The sequence below is a fragment of the Citrus clementina genome, unplaced genomic scaffold (genome assembly GCF_000493195.1).
Source record: "Citrus clementina cultivar Clemenules unplaced genomic scaffold, Citrus_clementina_v1.0 scaffold_1, whole genome shotgun sequence".
Classification (NCBI taxonomy): Eukaryota; Viridiplantae; Streptophyta; class Magnoliopsida; order Sapindales; family Rutaceae; genus Citrus; species Citrus x clementina.
Window position 1 is genome coordinate 24190171 of NW_006263303.1, and position 20732 is coordinate 24210902.

The 20732-nt window shown below is 33.8% G+C and overlaps 3 protein-coding genes across 4 annotated transcripts; 2 read left to right on the forward strand and 1 right to left on the reverse strand.

Moving 5' to 3' along the window:
* The first annotated feature begins 1835 nt into the window (after positions 1 to 1835).
* Positions 1836 to 3431, forward strand: LOC18055233. Its single transcript, XM_006452678.2, has 2 exons — positions 1836 to 2731; positions 2828 to 3431. Exon 1 carries the CDS (start codon positions 1992 to 1994, stop codon positions 2652 to 2654), a length of 663 nt encoding a protein of 220 aa, XP_006452741.1. The 5' UTR covers positions 1836 to 1991; the 3' UTR covers positions 2655 to 2731; positions 2828 to 3431.
* Positions 3432 to 3582: 151 nt separating this feature from the next.
* Positions 3583 to 7405, reverse strand: LOC18055234 (THO complex subunit 3). 2 transcript variants are annotated; one of them, XM_024178666.1, is made up of 12 exons: positions 7193 to 7405; positions 6985 to 7080; positions 6487 to 6616; positions 6073 to 6164; positions 5856 to 5924; positions 5510 to 5567; positions 5277 to 5376; positions 5080 to 5166; positions 4861 to 4939; positions 4492 to 4624; positions 4359 to 4425; positions 3583 to 4198 (listed from the first exon to the last, which is right to left on the reverse strand). In XM_024178666.1, exons 1-11 carry the CDS (start codon positions 7256 to 7258, stop codon positions 4391 to 4393), a joined length of 945 nt encoding a protein of 314 aa, XP_024034434.1. In that variant the 5' UTR covers positions 7259 to 7405; the 3' UTR covers positions 3583 to 4198; positions 4359 to 4390. The 2 variants fall into 2 exon arrangements, with proteins under 2 accessions (XP_024034434.1, XP_006452742.1); XM_006452679.2 differs by having other exon boundaries at positions 3583 to 4264; positions 4343 to 4425.
* Positions 7406 to 9931: 2526 nt separating this feature from the next.
* On the forward strand, positions 9932 to 15101 carry LOC18055235 (KH domain-containing protein At5g56140). The gene is made up of 7 exons (XM_006452684.2): positions 9932 to 10340; positions 11398 to 11483; positions 13080 to 13225; positions 14099 to 14218; positions 14308 to 14424; positions 14564 to 14707; positions 14801 to 15101. Exons 1-7 carry the CDS (start codon positions 10225 to 10227, stop codon positions 14948 to 14950), a joined length of 879 nt encoding a protein of 292 aa, XP_006452747.1. The 5' UTR covers positions 9932 to 10224; the 3' UTR covers positions 14951 to 15101.
* The last annotated feature ends 5631 nt before the right edge of the window (positions 15102 to 20732 follow it).

Consider the following 20732-nt stretch of genomic DNA (forward strand, 5'->3'; position numbering starts at 1 on the left):
TATAAATTTTAAATAATAATTTTGATAAAATTATTAAAGATATAATAAATTTTATATTATACAAGTAAAAAATCATATCAACATATCTTAAAAACTACAACAGTTAGTATTTACCAAACACTTTAGTGCTGTAGCTTTTAAGCTATAGCTGCCCAACCTCAATCCCAAACGCACCCTAAATGAGATTTTTTTTTTTGAATTACATCAAATTATTAATAAATATTTGAAGGAATCGGATGTCATTAATTTAAATTTAATAAAATATTATCCTCATTTTTCATTAAAAAAAAAACTATCTCTACTCATATTATACAATATAATAAAAAATAGAATTATTTTTTTAGAATTCGAACTGTTGTGGCAGCAGCAGCCTGACAACGAGGAATTTGTTGTAAAAATAAAATAAACAAGAACTTGGTTAGGAAGTTAAGAGTTGGGGGGAGTGTGTGGTCATACGTGGCTAGCAATATGGCCGTCAAATCTTTACCAATTTACATTTTGGCCCCCTAAAAATTGACTTGACGTCACCACTTTGCACCCGAGACAAAACACTTTTGACATGAATCCAAGCGTTCACATACAAATAGTGGGCCCAGACCCTCAGTCCGACTCGTTCAAGTCAGGCACTGAGTTCCCACTAGAGAATAGATGCTGGAATTGGGCCGTCTGTTTCATTATTGTTATTTGAAGGGGAGTGTGTATTATTAATGAGTTAATGATGGTTTTATCGAAGATAATTATAAAATTTTTAGAATTTCTTTCATTATCGACCCTTCTTTGATGAAAATTAATCATGTTCATTTTGGAATTTAAACCAAGTAGCAGCTGATTCAATCATAACGTAGCTGCTACTGATTCTTCAATCTATTAATTTTTAGAACATTCGGAAGCTCAAAAAATTGACAGTGCTTTGGGATAACTCCACTTTATTGACATGGAATTTGCAAAGTATCTCACTTTATAGTTTTATTAATTGAATCAGTTTATTTGGGGGGAATAAATGCTCTTGTCTCTTGTTGCGCCATGTAATTTTCTTTTGATGTTTTACGTGGAACCTAGGAAAGGAAGGAATAAAGGATTTGTTCAGAGAGGAAGGAATAAAGGATTTGTTCACTAACTCTCTTAAATTGATAACTATTTTTTTTTAAACTGATTAAGCATCAAGAGGAGGGATGTATATATGGGACTTATATTATTACATTTTTATTCTATGAGGTACATGTCTATCTAAATATCCCTCACGGAGGAGGGATGTCTCTACTACACTCACATTTCGTAAGAGAAATGTCTCTACTTCACTCGCATTTCGCAAAGAAGAAAGACGTTATAAGAAATCTTCACACAATTATATTTAATTGAAGGAGGTGGAGTCCGTGAGGACTCGAACCATTGCCCTCATAGTCATGCTTAACTTTGAGGGCAATGATTCACAATTGGGCAGCCCAAGTGGCTAAATTGATAACTCTTTAAATCTTTTTTTTTTTTTTTTTGGGTTCTTTATTACGAAATAGTGTAAATAAATTTAAATATCAACACTAATTACATTTTTTTTTAAATCAATAAAAATGTATTATAGCTGAAGTCCAATTGAAAAATATACCACTAAATAAAACTTAATCCTAAGGAAAAATTGTAAACCAAATTCAATAATTCAATATTAAATTATTTTTTTAATATAATTCAATGTTAAATTAAACACGACGAGACCGACGTTTTATAAAATGACGACTTTTTCGTTTCTAACGTGCTCCACTGGGGAAAATCTGACCGTTGGGGAAGAAATTTAACCGTTGAGACTCTTCTGGCGTTTTAACAACAATTTAAATATCCAACGATCCCTTCGTCTTTGGCCTACAAAATTTTCATTGCGTTCTTAAGTATCTAACGATCTGCAATACTCAAAGCTCTCAGTTTCAATTCATTTTTGGCATACGTTGTTTTATTTTTATTTTATTTATTCATTGTTGTTTGTTTTTGTTGAATTATCAAATATGGCTGAAATGAAAGATGCTCATGTTGTTGAAATCCCAGTAGACGAAGAGCACCAACAGAAAGTGTTGTGTTGCATGAACACAACCACAGCAATTCAACACCACCCATTAATGGAAATTTCTCAAAGTCCTGGCCATCTTCTGCTTCTCAAATTGTGGCAAAGAGAAGAAGACCTTTTCGGTCGAAGAATTTCTTTGAAAGAATCGAGAATGGATTCTAGCAAAAGAGAAATTTTCCAACTCTGTTGCTTCTTTTTAGTCTTTCATGGGTTCTTCTTAACATTGTTGTTTACTTCTTCTGTCAGTCCCAAATATGAACATACCTGTAGGAAATGGTGGATACCCTCTATTTTATCTTTGTCAACTTCACTTGTGTTTGTGTTTTTGGTTCAGTTTAAGCTTTACAGGTACTGGAAAGTGTGCAGGCAATTGCAAAGAGAGAAGAACGATAATAGGGCACTTACTAGATGCATTCAGGAACTGAGGATGAAAGGGGCTAGCTTTGATTTATCGAAGGAGCCACTGAGTGGAAAGAGGATGAAAAGCTCAAGTGTTGAGATCAAGTGGAAGCCCCTAACATGGTGTTCTCAGAATGTGATCACTATTTGTCTTCTTTGTTTCTCAGGTTTGGTGTTTCCTGCTAGCAAGTTCATTCTCTGCTGATTCTGATCGCAGAGGCTATGCACATTCTCCAGATTGAGGGTTCGCAGATATACTCTCTGCTCCAGTGCTTTTCTAAGGTAGATTTAACAGCGATTAGCTTAGTTTTTGTGATATTATTCTTTATGAATTGAACTCAATATGCTTGTTCTTGTCGCGCTTGTCGGATATTGAAGGCATCATCAGGAGCAATTGGAATATCTCAGAGTTACCCCTCACATGACTCTGAATACTTATTTTTTGACCTCTTCAAGGGGATGAAGCATTTTTTGACCTCTTCAAGGGGATGAAGCATTTTGGTCCGATCATCACAACACAACTTTTTGAAGTTTATCCTCTGCAGATGGCACTCTGCATTTCACACAACCTTTTGAAGTTTATCCTCTGCAGACTCTGCATTTCCGCCGCTGAAGCTGAAAAGAGATTCCAGAAAGACAAAGGCTTTTAAGCTTCGGCATTGCGAAGCCATCTCCCTGTGTCTGAGGCAGAGTAGATCTGCTCCAATGCGTGAAGCCGTCTCTCTTCCTATCTCGTACTTGGTGCCAAGCATTATGAACTATGAAGTGGTTTAGAGCAACAGTTCTGCTGCAAGTGTAGATACTATTCTTCTGCATTTAGACGTCCAGACAACTGATGTTTTTTGAAAGAAAAAGCCGCAACACACACCTCTTGTGTGCTCAGATTTTGCTGCTATACAAGCTTTGTTTATCAATAATAAAACATCTTTTTCTTTTTATCCACAACTTAAAAGATCTCAGCTTCTCCCACAAAAAGGTTGTTGCATAAGATAAAGACAGCATTTGTGTGAGCACAAATTGTTTTCATTTCATTCACCTCAAAAAAACAACGTAACAAGCAAAAAAAATAAAGTTTCAAAGATTTGCTGCAGGAATAAACAGTTTAAAAATGTCCAGAAGAAATAAATAAAATATGAGATTAAATAAATTCTTCCTTCAGCAAGAAATCAAACTCTTCGACAATGCTTCCATTATGTAATTTCCATGTGCTCTCAGAGCCGCACCACGTACTTGGTGCCAAGCATTATGAACTATGGGTTTAGAGCAACAGTTCTGCTGCAAGTGTAGATACTATTCTTCTGCATTTAGATGACCAGACAACTGATGTTTTTTGAAAGAAAAAGCCGCAACACCTCTTGTGTGCTCAGATTTTGCTGCTATACAAGCTTTGTTTATCAATAATAAAACATCTTTTTCTTTTTATCCACAACTTAAAAGATCTCAGCTTCTCCCACAAAAAGGTTGTTGCATAAAATAAAGACAGCATTTGTGTTGAGCACAAATTGTTTTCATTTCATTCACCTCAAAAAAACAATGTAACAAGCAAAAAAAATAAAGTTTCAAAGATTTGCTGCAGGGATAAACAGTTTAAAAATGTCCAGAAGACATAAATAAAATATGAGATTAAATATATTCTTCCTTCAGCAATTAATCAAACTCTTCGACAATGCTTCCATTATGTAATTTCCATGTGCTCTCAGAGCCGCATCACAAGGAAGGTATACATTAAATTACCCATAGATCAAGGAACCCTTCAACTTCGACAGTGCGTTCTCTAATTTCATGCGTTCTCAAAGCCATATATTAGGAAAACACCTGAAACAAGAAATACAAATTAGAACAATATAAAAGCAAACTTAATGAACAATTTCAAATCATCCATCAAAAATTTACCCATAGATTAAGGAACCCCTTCAACTTCGACAGTGACGTTCTCTAATTTCATGCATTCTCAAAGCCATATATTCGGAAAACACCTGAAACAAGAAATACAAATTAGAACAATATAAAAGCAAACTTAATGAACAATCTCAAAAATTTACCTTCATCAGCCTGATATTTATTCTTGTCATCCCCTGCATATGCAAGTAGATTGTATTTTGGATTCCATTCAACACTATTCATTGCAGCACGACATGGAATTTGATGCACTGTTCGGCCGGTGTGAACATTTGACTAATTCACACAGCAGGAATTGGCACAAAGACATTGCATGAGCAGATAAAAAGATTATGGAAAAAAGATAGATCAAATAGGACAGACAATGACAACCAAATAACAATTCACTGGTCTGAGTCAGAAAGTGAGTCCAATCATCAACCTTCCTTCAGACCAAAGGGTTATCCCTTTCTCAGGGAAAAACATTTCCTAGTAAATGGAAAACCAAAATGACAAAGTTTGAGGGCACATACTATATCTATAAATAAGTCTTCGCTGGCAGAAGCAATATAATCTCCTGTATGACTGAAGCTAATTGTCCTGACAGGCCACCTGAGAAAATACAAACAGAACATTTAATAGAAACTTATCATTTAAACATCATCGAAACTTACAGAAAGAACATTTTAAACAGTTTATCGTAGAAACAAGCACAAAATGTTAGGTAATATGCAATTATCATAAACACTTACTCGAGTTTGGTAAATGTTCGTACACAGAGCATCTCTGAGATATCCCAAAGGCTGACTAAGGAATCGGCACTTCCAACAGCAAAATATCTGCCGTGACACAGAGAATTAGTTGCATGAGTTACAGACTACACTTTCAATAAGTTGATCCACAATTGGCATGTGAATAGCTTGAAAAGGTCAAAACAGCTTTCAAACACCTTCCCATTGGATCAATAGCAATGCAATAGCAACCAGCTGTATGAGCCACAACAGTGTCAAGTGGACGAAGAGAAGGGTATGTTAGTACTTCAACAGTACCTGAGAAGAACAATGCATAATCAACACATATAAAATCAATAATCTAGTGAAAGCATGACTATATTCAATTTAACTTAAAATAAGCATTTTCCAGCATTTAGAGTGAAGCTTCAATCCAACAGTTACTTCTCACCATTTCCAGTTGTCAAAAAGAACATTTCCCCTGTCATGTTCCAAGCAATCTCATTTACCTGGAAAATAAAGAAAGTAGGGAAAAAATTCAAGAAGCAATCGATAAATGGATAAGATGAACACAAATACATGCTTAAGGCATCACACAAAAGTAGGTAAGATGGTTCACAAGGATTATAATTTGTCTTTTCTTTTGTAAAAACTCAAGTGTCAAAGTTTAATCTTTTTCGAGGTGTGTTTCAACTTGGCTTTCTTCCCCCTTGCTTTGAAGGAAGACTCACAGGTCACAGCATAAGCCACAGAAGTAGACATAGTTAGAATAAACTTTCGTCTGGTCTAAAGAGTACCTCATAACCAAATTTGCGCCTATGAATTGGCTTGAATTTCCGAACGTCCAATATTGTTAATTCATCATCCTGCAATAAGTAACAAAACAGACAGCCAAATGATTCAGTGGACACCGATGACCCCCCTATTACTTGATTATACTACGGCTTTGAATGCAAATATTTTGGAGAGAAAACCTCAAATTTTTGCCAAGAGATAGAGGACTGTAAGACATACCCTATTGCCAACAGCAATGTGTGTCCCGTCAGGTTTGTAAGTGATGTTGATGTTCTCACCACTGAGTTCTGCCTGCTGGGAGCATTTTCCACCTGAACAGCACAAAGGAAACATACTGACAAATTACTAGTATTCCAACTAATTATCCTTTCTTTAAGCAGCTCTTAGAGGGAACGTTCTACTGAACAGTCATCAATTAACTTTCATAGGTGATATCTACAAAAAACAGATCATTCAAACTCAGCTTCTTAAATACAAAGCATAATTCACTGGCAACTAAAACTTATCATTACCATGAAGATAAAACTTTCTTCGATCACTTACAGGACTAACCACTCAATTCATTAGCATCACCCTTTTTAATTTTTCCAACTAAAGAAGTTAAGAAGTCAATTTAGGAATGCATTCACTTACTTCGAGCATCCCATAAACGCACAGTCTTGTCACCTGATGCTGTAGCAATTAGATCAGCATGTTTAGGGTCCCAACATAGCTGATCCACACTATCTGCATGCCCCCTCAATTCAATATCTTTCACCTTTCCCTGCAACAAACACATTGAAAACGTCAATAACAATGACAAAAATCCATATACCCTAAATCAATATCCACACATCCAAATTGAAGAACTTACGGCAATGCATATTCAATTTAGTCTAAATTCACTAAGTTTCAATTTTCCTCCAGTGCATATCAAAACTTTGATATAAAAAAATAAAATAAAATAAAAATAACAAGACAGGAAAGCAACCGTATTTAACTCAAAACAATCCTCAAAATTTATAAAATTTAACTGCTTACTCAATTACGCCATCTAGCTGAAACAACACCCCCCCCCCCCCCGCCGCCAAAAAGAAAAAAACCCATTGCACTATCAACCAAAAGGCATATTATAAAAACGAGAAATTTTACATGACCATGGGGCTCAATGTGCCAAACTCGAGCAGTTTGATCGACCGAACCCGACGCAAGCTTCGTGCCCGTGCAATTCCAAGCCACCGAGTGTACCTTTCAGTAACTCCCACAATTAAACAAGATTAAAACGATTGTTTTTAAACGAAAAAAAAAAGCTTCAATTTATTTGAGAGAGAAAATCAAAGCAAATAATTTGAAGAGAAACCTTTTTCTTGTGACCAGTGTACTCTCTGCTGTGGAGGTTTTTGAAGGGTATAGAGCTTTCTCCCATCTTCTGCGACTCCGATTGATGATTTTCGCGGAAATCCAGCGAAAAACAAATAAGTAAAGACGAAAGTCAATGGCTGATGCAGAGAACTTGAGATGGACGTTAGGTAATTATGCGGCAAAACGGAATAAGATGAACTCGCCTGCACTAGAATATATGGTAACTCGCTTTTTATTTTTGAGGAATAATAAATTTGGGTTTTCGGTATCATTATATTTTCTAGTATTCACATTTGTCACTCGATTAGATTGATTGGGATGAGATATGATTGGACTAATTTTCTAGTATGGAATTGCATGAATAAACTCGAAAAAAAAAATAAATAAATACGGCATACTCATGACTACTTCATTTATAATAATTTATAGAAAGGATTATTATAAATTCAGTAAATAGATAATGCAGAGTAAGAATTCTACTTCATAGTAAAAATGTATGACTTACGGTCTATACATTTATCAGGTAGATTGACATCTCATATAATAATAAAATTATGTATGATAAACCGTTTAATACTTAAAAATATGGATGATATGCTGTGAAAATCCTACTCCAGAATTATAACTGTATGAAATTTCATTTATAAATTCATCAATTAAATTTAGATGTTTCTATTTAATATTTTAATTGTTTGATAAATAGCGAAGGTAACCAAATATCTAAATTTTCATTATAATATAAATTGGCGATAAGTTATCTTAGTTGGTAACTCATTTTATTTGCACCAAGCATGATTTGTAAGCATAATTCAATATCAAGCTTTTTATCCTTGAGCCAAATGCATCCCTTGTGGTTGTGGTGGACTAAGGGTGCATTTGGGATTGAAGTGCCGTAATTTTCAAGTTACAATTGTTGTGAAAAAAAAAATTATAACTATGAAACAAAAATTAGTAATATATAATAAATAGAAATTTTAAATAATAATTTTGATGCAATTATTAAAGATATAATAGATTTTTCATTATACAAGTGAAAAATCATATTAACATAGCTTCCAAGTTACAGCAGCTAGTGTTTACCAAACACTTTAATGCTGTAACTTTTAAGCTACAGCTGTCCAACCTCAATTCCAAACGCATCTTAACTTATATTCACGTAATTAGTCTAAATTGAATATTGATAAATATTAACATTTGGATAAATATGATCAAACACTTTGAGTTATAGACTAATAATTATATGATCGAGTTTACGAATGTTACACTAGATTATAGAGTTAAAATTTTTTTGTACAAATGTATTTTATAGAAATTAATTTAGTATGTTAAACTAATAAGATTAAGTATCTCTTGGGTCACATAATTTATTTTTATTCAAATAATAAATTTATAAAATATCAGTTTGTAACGTAGCTCTATTATCACTTATATTATCTCTAAGATTAATGCGTGATGTTCTCTTTTTCATCGTCGATATAGACATTGTAAATTGCATAGGATATTTTGTTTCAAGAGAACTTAGATCCTTTAGTTAGGTAGTCCAAGATAAAGCGACTTAACACTGTTGTCTCGATTGTAAACAAAAGATAAGAAGTAGTTTCTTTCAAAATTCCCAATAATTTCTTTTGGCGACTTTCACAAACGTAGGCTTATTCATTCTCTTTTCACATTATGCAAACAGCCAGGACATTGAAGACTACTTTTTTTTTTAATACTGATTAATCATCAGATTACTGCATTACACAGATATTTACAATAACTGCTATTGTAGCAGAGATATTATACTGATATTTACAATCAGATATACATAATTGAGACTTATATATTATGACATTGAATTCTATGAAGTACATGTCCAAACAAATAACCCCTCACAGGAGAGGGATGTCCATACTCCACTCGCATTTCGCAAGGGAGAATGATTTTTTTAAAAGTATAAAGAATATTTATCCCCCACAATGCTTTTGTGGGGGCTAGAACCGCTGCCCTTACAATGCTTGTGAGGGCAGCAGCCCACCACTTCGGAAGTGGCCATTGAAGACTACTCTAAAGCTGAAAGACACGCAACAAATTAGTTATGTTTTAATCTCTTTTCATCCGTTCGAAAGAAATGAAAAATCTCAAAGAATCCATCTTTATAATCGAATCAAAATCTTTCTCTACTCTAATTATTATTTTTGTTCGAAGAAATGAACATTTTTTAAAATTGAAAAATGAATATGAACATTTTTTAAATTGAAAAATGAATATGAACATTTTTTGAAATTGATAGAAAGACACGTATGCTAAAGTGTATATATATAAAAGAATAATTAAATAATGCTACAAAAGCAGGCAATATTTTTTTTTTTCTCTTCGTACTGAAATTCAAGAATATTATCCCAAAAAACTCACAAATTTAATTATTTGTTAAGAGTTATGTCAACAACATTATTTAGGTACCAAGAATAATTTATTTGTTAGAATTGTGTCGAGCTACCAACAAATTACGCCTACCAACTCTTTTTCATTTGTTTTTCACTTAAAATTCGTCAGTAGTTTTAATTAATAACGTCCCGACAATTTTAGTAAGCATTTTCCTTATAATAAGTAGCAACAACTTAAAAATAAAAAGCAATTATCATTAATTAATAAAATAAAATAAAATTAGGAAAAATAAAAATAAAAAGGTCAAAAAAAGGAAGCAACCAGACTCACCACTCACCAACCACAGTCATGATTAATCTTCACCAGTAAATAAAGTAAAAGAAAACAAATGCAGCCGCTATAAAATCCCAAAAATTAAGCACCGACGCTACGATAGGCAGCCACTAGTTAGATTAGCGAGTGTGTGTCTGGTCGGGATCATCCCACCAGCTACACAAATCTGCAGACAGCCGAACGCCACCTTCGTCATCATCAATCATCGCAATCTTCCGTCCGCCGTACGCTTCTCATCGTCGATCATACCGCTGAAGCCACCGTCTGGATCTGATAAAGTGACCCGACGGCGACGACCGTAGACACTAACAGCAGAAAACTAACTTAACGATGGCGTCATCAGGTGGAGGGAGGTTCATGGCCTACTCGCTGTCACCTTCTGCTCCTCACTCTCCTCACCTCCCCTCTCTCCGCTCCGCATCCTCCGCTATCCTCGATCAAGAAAAGTACACAAACTACACAGAACTTTTGATAATTATGTTTTCGACTTGATTATAGTTAGATCTTCATCATTTATTACATGTTTTGCTTGTTGAATTACTTGTTTAGTGAATCTCGCACGTGTTTTATTATATTTAATTCTCAGATCTGGTGTTTGGACACTGGTTGTGTGAGGTGGATTGATTTTGTTGGTTTTCTTGTCACTTGCTTAATCTGGATGAGTTTTCAAGTAGCTTTGTTCATTGTTGATTGTGATCTTAAACTCTATAGTCTTTAATTTAATGAAACTGTGATCATTTCCTTGATTTGTTTTTTACATATTGATAGTCACACCTTCCAAGTATGAATTTCCAGTTCTAGTTATTGGTGTGATCTGATTGCCAAGAGTAAATTCTGTACCGTAGTGGTAATTAATGAAGTTATCTTAATTTTTATTGTGTAGATATTAGCAGCTGTCTGTAATATTGGTACTAAAGCTTGTGTTATGTGAATGTATGATCTAAATTCTGATATTGGTTAATTCAGTGGAACTGGGTTTCCATGATTTTGTAGGACTGATGCTATATATATATATTGTTGTCATCTTCCAAGTATGTCTTACGAGTTCTTGTAATTTGTGTGATTGGAATGAGCAAATTGTGTGGCATAGTAGAAATTAATGAAAAGATCTAGATTTTCATTTATTTATTTATTTATTTTTTGTGTATATGATGTCAGTATTAAAGCTTCTGTCATGTGGATGTCTGATCTAAATTTTTAAATTAGTAGCATTTTGTTGTGTTTCTAAGTAGCTTTGGTAACAGTTGATTTTGATACTGGTTATTTAATGAAACTGAGATTGTTTCTGTGATTTTGTATAAGTAAATAGTTTATACTGCTAGTTCTAGTAATTGGTGTGATTGCAGTGATTACATTTTGTGGCGTAGTCGGAATTAATGAAGTGGTCTAGTGATATAAGTAGCTGTCTTTGATCTTGGTATTAGAGCTTGTGTTGTCTAGAATTTTGTCCGTACAGATGTATAAATTAACTGACTGCACTTGCTTTAATTTTTTTCGTTGCAGATATCTCTCTGAGTTACTAGCTGAGCGTCATAAGCTTAATCCATTCCTGCCTGTATTACCGAATACTTACCGGCTGTTGAACCAGGGTTAGTTTGAACCTTCTTTTTTTGTGCTATTATTTTATTGAAAAGTTTTACTTATGGTTACAAGTGTTGGATAGGTGAGTTTCAGCATGGCATGTAAATAAACTGCTTAGGGTTCAACAAAATCTAATATCTTGATAAAGTATGTTAAATAAGGAGATCAATACTTAAAATTCTTTTTCCAAATTGTAAAACTGAAGGGCAGCCAAACTGTGTAACCTAAAACTTAATCTTATAGATACTAGCATCATTGTATCTACTTCAATTTGATTAGATGCTTACACACATAAAAAATTAAAATCTCGAAAGTGTAGATAATGTTGCACCTCCAGAGACTCCTACAATAACAAAATGCTATAAACAAACCAAGTTGGCCGGGCATAATTCTGTAAAGCCCTATTATTTTTCAAAGAGAAGGGGGGGGGGGGGTGTTTGTTGTTGAATAGGTGGGGAGGAGAGGGTGAAAAACCTTGTTGATACTGATTTATGAGAACTCTTGGGATATACTTGAATTCATCCAACAAAAAATAAGATAAAAATGTATTAACTGTACATGTTGTGTATATTGTTCTAGAGAGTATATTGGAATTAGCACTTTCCCTTTTTATGCCCACTTTTGGAATGTTAATGGTTCTGCCTTTTCTGTAAATAAAATGATTAAGCCTGGATTCCTATGTCTAAAGTTTGTTTGATGGAAGTTGTAGTATAAGGTTGCATTCAGTATACCTAGTTTTAGTATTTGGTAGTTTGCCTCAAATGCTCTGTCTACCTCTCTCTATTTAAACCTCCTTTTCACATGACACTTTCATGTCTCCTCTACTAGGAACTGTTTTTACATTCCTGATAATCTAACTTTAAGGGTTATATTAGTAGTAGGCGTCACATTTGGAGGTTACTGGGTTGATGGACACTTATTGTTATTCCTGAGTTCTTGGAATGTTGATGTGCAGTATTTTTGACATTTGGTGAGTTATACTTTGAAGGAAAGGATGCTCAGTGATTGGGAATCAATTTGGGCGTTACTCAGTTCAAATGTGTGAATCTGAGTCAAGATCGAGAGAGAGAGAGAGAGAGAGAGAGAGAGAGCGAGAGAAGAATAGAGAGAGATTGATCTAAAGATGAAAAAGGGGTGGAGGCTAGGAATTCATAGTGATGGGGAGATCAGATTCTAGTTACTTCACGTCTCAAAGCATTTTATAGCAGTTTTTCGGTTAGTAAAAATCAAGAAAAATATAAATTTGAAGAAATCACTTAAACAGAGAAATCGACCGGTTTTTCTTGCTTCTCATAATGGTTCTAACAAATCATTTAGTTAACTTACAGCTCTCAGAAACTGATTCATAATTTGTTCCCTTAGTGTATGTGGCTGTGTCTATATGTTAGTGTTCAATAAAATAGAACCAAAGGTATGCTTTTCTTTTCCTTTCATCTTGGAGTATATTTTGGAAGATTAGATTTATTTACGAGGACAATTTTGATTTTTAACTAACTCAGTTAACATTCCGTGCTGTCTCTCCATTTTATGGTGACTACTAACGAATTTGTTAACAAATGCTAACTGGTACATCTTATTCTTGAAAATTGACATTTTTGGAGCAGAAATTATGCGTGTAACCACACTGTTGGGGAATGCATCAGTTTTAGGTCAAAGTGGGCTTGAACATGCTAGCCCTCTCACCTCTGGAGGAATATTTTCAAATGGAGGAGCTGATGTGAATGGATTGGCATCACGGTTTCAATCAGAAGTACGGATACTAACCATTAACATAACTATCTTCCTTCTAATTTTACTGTCTTTTAGAAGCATTGCTGACTCAATATTTTACATTTCATGCTAACATAACTTCTTTTTGAGTGCTTGTGGTACAAATGCTACTTTTGCTATGACAGGTAGTCTGAGGCTAACATGAAGCAGCAGTGAACATAGATTTTAACTTAGCAACCTGTTCTGGAATGTTGACTTCTAATTAGACGGTTCTCCATTGTATCCCCTCTTTTGGTTGCTAATTCAAAATGCACGCACAGTTGCTGACTCATTAATGAAATTCTTACTTATGGCGTGAATTGCAAATCCTACTAGTGTAATAACAGTCAGAGACTGTCCAGCGATAGCAGGAGTTCAGATATTCTATTTTGGAGTGCTGCTTTTTCAATTATTAAATTGCAGTTTTACAGTTTGCTTGAGGAGGCTTTTCATGAAGTCACAGTTTGGGTTTCATGAAACGCTTGCGTATAGTGTTATTGAAGCTGCTGTTTCACATGACATCTGAACTGTTTGTTTAGTTTCTGATAGTTGCTTTATGCTTTGGATGATCTTGTACCTTCTGCCTTTAGGTTTGAAGCCTTTTGAAATGGTCTTCTATGAATCTGCTTAAAATGACCGTACACAATTTGGGTGGCCAATTGTTTTATCTGTTTAGGTGTTCTTGTTTGCTTATGTCCATATTTGATTACCAATTCATTTTGTTTTAAGCTGATGCAAGGTGATATTGTTAAATGCCTATTGGAATCACTGGAGGTCACCTATTAGATTTGTCTTTAATTCTTTAGGCATGCAAGGACTATTGCATTAATCTTCTACTGTGGGTTTTGATGATATTTTGGATGAAAATATGCAGATTTCTGGTTTAATGCAGTCATCATCAGCACAAAACTGGCTTAGCTCACAAGGTAGCTCATCGGGTCTTATTGTTAAGAGGACAATCAGAGTGGATATTCCAGTCGAAAAATATCCTAATGTATGAATGAACTTCTTCTGTTGTATTTTCTATTATTACTTTCTTTCTTTCTTCTTCTGGCAGCAACTTATTATAACTTATTGTCTTAGTTCAACTTTGTCGGGCGCCTCCTTGGTCCTCGAGGCAACTCGCTTAAGCGAGTCGAAGCTAGTACAGAATGCCGTGTTCTGATTAGGGGACGCGGCAGTATAAAGGATCCAGCAAGGGTAATAGTGATGTTATTATTATCATTATTTGTTTTTATTGTCCATATTTTGTATGTCTCTGGAATTTCTAATGAGATTTTTTAATGTCCACATTTGCATGTTCTTGGTTCTAATTATTTTTGCTTGTCCCTATTTAAAGGAAGAAATGATGAGAGGAAAACCTGGGTATGAACATTTGAATGAGCCTCTCCATATCCTGGTTGAGGCAGAATTGCCAGTTGAGATAGTTGATGCTCGCCTAATGCAAGCACGTGAGATACTTGAAGATTTGCTCAAGCCTGTGGTGAGCAGCCTTGTTTCCATATCTCCGTTTGTCCTATTGTTTCACTGCTTTCTTTATCGGCTAGAATGTTAACTCCCTTTCATATTTTTTCAGGATGAATCCCATGATTTCTACAAGAAACAACAACTGCGAGAGCTTGCACTGCTCAATGGTACACTTCGTGAAGAGGGTTCTCCAATGTCTGGTTCAGTGTCCCCCTTCCATAACAGCCTTGGTATGAAGAGAGCTAAGACTAGAGGGTAATGGACCCAAAATATTAGGCTTTTGGAGCTTGTTTGTTAGCATCTGCTAGTAAGCGGCAGTTTTCATACCACAGGTGTGGCTGTGTCGGACAAATGCCTCCAACTGCCATCGGGGCACTGGCACTATAGCGTGTGCTAGTTCTAACTTGTTTCTATATGAAAGTGTGTTTTCCCTCTGCTTGGAGGAGGTTTAATGACGGTATTTTGTAGTAAAGCAATGGTTGGTTTGAGTCCTCGGGGTTGCATTTTATTTGTTGCTTAAGGCAATTGGTCAGACCATTATCTCTCCAGTGCCGTTCTTGTATTGTTAGGCTATATATTATGAGCTTGTAATAACAGTTTTGATACAGTGTCGGGGTTTTTTATGGGGGGAGTAAAGGGTATGGTTTTTATACTTAAATGTGAAGTGTGGGTTGGTGGAGGCAACGGCGGTTTTGGTTGAAGGGTTATGCACTAGTTTTAGATGGTTATTTAGGTTTTTTGAGAAGGCAATCTCTGCCATTCTGTCTATGACTACGATAAATTTATTTGTTTTCTTTAATTCATACTACATATTTTGTTTTTCATTAAATAATTTCGACCTTTGCAGCATTCAAAATGGGGATAACTGATAGGGATGGCAATCGGGAGGGAAGGGGACCAATCTTTCCGTACTCATTCTCGATATTTTGTGTATGTTCTTGTCCTTTCCTCGTACCCGTTAGAATTACTTGAGAGAATCATCATTTCTTCCCTGAATAATAATAGGGGATTCCCGAGGATTCTCGATTCCTGAATAATTAATATATTTTTTTGTTTTTGATTTTGAGTTAAATATATTAAAATAAAAAATTCAAATAAAAGTAAAGTTCAAAATATATCTTACGTTAAGATTGATCCATTACAAAAGTCATTTGCAAAATATAAATTATTAAAATAATTATCTTTGTCAACATTCCTAATCCTACAATAAAAAAAAAAGAATTTACTTCTATATAGATAATAAAATAAATGAAATAAATGTAGATACTTAATTAATATTTAAAAAAATTAAAACAAAATTTTGGGATAATAGAATCTACGCGGTCTTTTTAATGTCCTAAATAAAAATTTAAGATTTTAATTAGTTAATTAGGTCTAAAAATTTAATAATATAAATATTTTGATATTTTTTATTTTTACCAATATTTATAATTTTATAATATAATTCAAATTTTATTATTTATTTACTAGTAATTTTTAAAAATAAATAAAATTAAAAATTAAAATTGGGGAAATGGGGAGGGGATGGGGATTACACCTCATCTCCGTCCCTTCCCCAAATAAGAAATTGGGTAAAAAAATTTCCTCATCTCTTCCCCGAATAAGAAATCGGGTATAAAATTATCTCCATACCATTTTCGAATAGGAAAAATCCCCAAGAGTACCCGTCCCCGTGGGGATTTTTGTCATCCATAATAACTGACAGTCTCCATCAACGCAGACTAATTTTATTGTCCTGGGAAGTGGGAACACGTCTTTTTCGTAAGGACATGATAATTAATTAGTTATCGAGCTTTCTCATTTATTGCACTTTTTAAGTTGTTAGGGCATCTCCAATGTAGCATTAAACTTAACAACAAAATACCTTTTATATCATTTTTGGTGTAAAATATTTTTTCAATGTAACACTAAAATAGTGTTATGAATAGTATTGCACCAAATATGGTGCAACACTATTCATTCGGTGCTAGGAAAAAAAGTCTGAAATATTCTTATTACTTTTTCTTATTTACATATATGTCATATTTTATATAATATTTTAAGTTATTATTATTATTTTTGTTATTATTTTAATTTTTGAATATTATACTAATATTTTAAATAAAAAATATTCAACACAAAAATTAATAATAAAAATAAAATGTCAATAACATTAATTACTAGATTACATATTACAAAATTAAATTAATACAAATTAAAAAAGCTACTACTAATAGCATAAATTAGAACAATTATGTAGTAATCTGGGAGATCATTATTAGATCTTCCAATATCATCAAAATATTGGCCAATATTACTAGAGTATTATTATTGTTATTGTATTTTTCTATATTAATGTAATGTTTAATTTTCATAATGTACTAATTTAGTTAATTAAATACAAATTTAATAATTTTTTTTTGTTAATCGATATAAAATTACTTATCACTTAATTATGTATATTAATAGTAATATTTATTGTGTTAATTGAATTAATTATTGATAATTAAAAGAATAAAAAGAAGAATATTCTTTTTGGTGTAAATGAATTGGAGATAAAATAATAATTTGGTGTGAAAAATATATATTTTTAGTGTTGGTGTTATACCAAAATAGTGTTAAGCATTGGAGATAGCCTTATTACATAACTGTTGCACCAAAACTAGTGGCCACTCAATGAAGACGAAGACTTCTTATTTTTAACCATCGACTCTCCACTTTTGAAGTTGCTCGAGCAGTGGGAGAAACAATAGAGATCTCTAATGCTCCTTTCTTGACTCAGAAAAAAGGAAAACCAAAATTGAGCATGGCTGTAGCCTCTCGGAGAGCTTTTTCTCCCTGCGTTCATCCAGGTATTGTTTGAGAAACTGGTTAGATTCAGAGCTAAATCTATGGGCAATATGCTTAAGAGGATCGACGCAGTACTTGACAATGCCGAACATAAGCAACTTACGGACAGGGCTATGAATATGTGGCTGGACAATCTACGGGACTTGGCTTATGATGTGGAGGACGTACTGGACGAGTTTTATTACCAAGGCAAGGTAGATGAAGGCAGAAGCAGAAGCATCGTTCTTGCTTGGTTCATTGGTTTAAGCAGGAACCGGAGACTGAGATGGGGCTTCAAGGCTCAAAAGATGTTCAAAATGAGAGATACGAAGATCTCTCTAAACTGACAGCTGCTCTTGGATAGGATGGGCAGAAAAGTCCGGGCTGGTCCAGTCTAAGTCCGTAGACTTCGGTCCAACCCTCACATATGAGAGCTTGGACAAGAACTTAAGAAAAAAAGAAGTTCGGGCTACTATTTTTGTTTTAAATAAATTTTTAAATTAAAATAATATAATTAAAATTGAAAAATAACTTAAAAAAACTTAAATTCTTAATTTATAAATCAATAATGATTCAAAAAAATTAAATTATGATATTAAACTCTCTCTTATGCGTTAATTAATTAAGAGAGTGTTTAAATTAAAGAATTCAGTATTAAAAAAATTAAATTTATAAGCTTTTATTTGTTTTATTTATTATTTTCTTTTGAAATATTTATTTTCTTTAATTTATTTATGATTATAATAACTTGTTGATCATTAATTTATTTTAAATTTATAATAATTTAAAAAAAATTAAAATATAAATAAAGCCCCAAGCCTGGCTCAGTCGCCCAAGCCAGACCCTCATGCTTAATTTAAAGTGAGCTTGAAAAAATCCTGCCCAAGCCCGCTTTTTGTCATCCCTACTCTTAGATTGAATAACAACATCTCTGGAGACAGGGGCAAGCAGATTTATTGAAGGACAGTCCCCACTGAAAATAAAAAATTCTTTTAATATTTAATTGTATTTTTTCAAAAGTCTTCAATAAATTGGTATCATGCCCCCAATAAATTATACTCAAGCCCAAATATATATTTACACTTAAATTCTCGCCCCCAAGAATTTTAAATATAAATTAAAAAAATTGGGTTTTACAAACTAAAATCATGCGCGTAAATATTAATATTAATTTAATTTTTTAAATAACCCACAAGCTCATTAATTTTTTTCATTAATCTTACATTTACCAACTCCACCATCAATCCAAGTATCCAACACCCATAGAAGATCCCTAAACTATCTTTTTATTTTTGCATATGCAAAAGCCAAAAAAGTAGTGACACGACACACAACTCTTCCTATCTCCAAGCGCCTAGTCAATCAATACACTGTCTCCGCCCTTGTGACAAGAGGTGGAGGGACACCATCTAGATCCACTTCTGTTTGGAAGAAAATTACGTTATCATTATCTTCATTCCCATTGAGAGATGTTTTGCTTACCGTGCAATTTTTCCAAAGGATTATGAATTTAAAGGACAAGAAAGTTGTTCTTTTTATGGATAGTAGACGGTCTTGTTCAAAAATCAGATGACAATAAGCAACTCGAACATATAGCCTTCTGTGACCTTTGCTCGAGATCAATTTTTCAACAAGCAAGTACTGGTGGTTGTAAGTTCATAATGCAATGCACGATTTTGTGAATGATTTGGCGCAATGGGTTTCTGGAAAGATTGGAAAGGACTCGCCATTCTTCTTGTATTTGTGGTGATTTTGATAACAAGAAGAAATTGCAGGTCTTCAATATGGTTGGAAATTTGAGCTTGAGGACCATTCTTGCCAATACTTGAGGGTTTTGTCTTTACGTAAATACTATATTACAGAGGTACCTTACTCAATTAGAGGATCGAGACATCTAAGATAGAGAACCAACAGATTCACCATTCAACTTACAAATTTTGCTGTTAAGAGTTGTTCTCGCCTCCAGAGACCGTGTACCACCATGGAAAGACTGATCAACCTACGTCATTTTGATATCAGTGGTGAAAATCTCGTAACAGAGATGCTGCTGGGAATGAAAGAATTGGAATGTCCCCAAATGTTATCTCATTTATTGTGGCTTCATTCTCAAGCCTTCCACTGCTCTGCAAACTAAATGTAGACGGATGCAGGCGGATGGTATGCGGCAAATCAGTTACCTCCATTTCACTACAATTTGTGACTCTTTCATGTATTTCGGAGTTTGCAAATTTGTCAAGGAACACATTTCAGAAAGCTGAATGTCTGAAGTTTCCTGGTTGTGAAGAACTTATACATTTGTGGCATGACTTTTGTGTTTGAGGAGCTACCACAAGGACTGCATAGCCTCACATCTATTAGAAAACTATTTATTTATTGGAAATTGCCCAAGGTTTGTTTTCTTTCCAGTTTGATTGTACTTGTCCTTGCAAATTGTAATGTAATGACATCTTTACATGAGTCAATGAAGCACAACTATCTTAAAAGCTTGCGAATTGACGGTTCTCATTCTCTGAAATTCATTGTAGGAGGTCAACTACCTTCATATCTCTTTCAAAGCTTGAGATTAGAAATTGCGATAAATTGCAGTGTTTGGTGTTAATGGATGATATGAAGGATACTTCTACTGCATCATCTTGTTCTTCGGTGATGCACAGGGAGAGAGTTGAGAATACCAAACTCATCTCTTCTTGAGCACTTGTCTATCATCCGTTGTCTTTCTGTCACATGCTTATCATCCAGGGGCCAGCTATCTGCAGTACTAAAGTGCCTCTAGATTCAGACTTGAGCAAAGCTTACATCCTTATCATCATCAACAGGCCGGTTACCTGCTACAAGTCAAACATCTCGACATTCAAAATTGTATTTTAGTGGCAATTTGGGTTTTTCAGCAAACAATTATATTTTTAATTATATTTTAGAGGCAATTTGGCTCGGGTCTTAAGATTTTAGTTAAAAATAAAAATAAAATTTAAGCTTTATAACGGGGCCCAATTTTTTTTTATGTAAGCTCGAGCTCAGACTTGACTCAATCTTAGGACCAGTTTAGTAATACTGTAGTTTTTAAAATAATTGATGTCAGTTGTCCTGTAAAAATAATCAGGTGTAAAGAGAATTATTAAACGTTTAGTAAAAATTATTTTTAAAAGTGCTATGAATTTTAAAATCAATCATGTGTATTTGGTAAATCTTATTATTAAACTGCTGAAATAATATAAATGACTCAACTAGATATA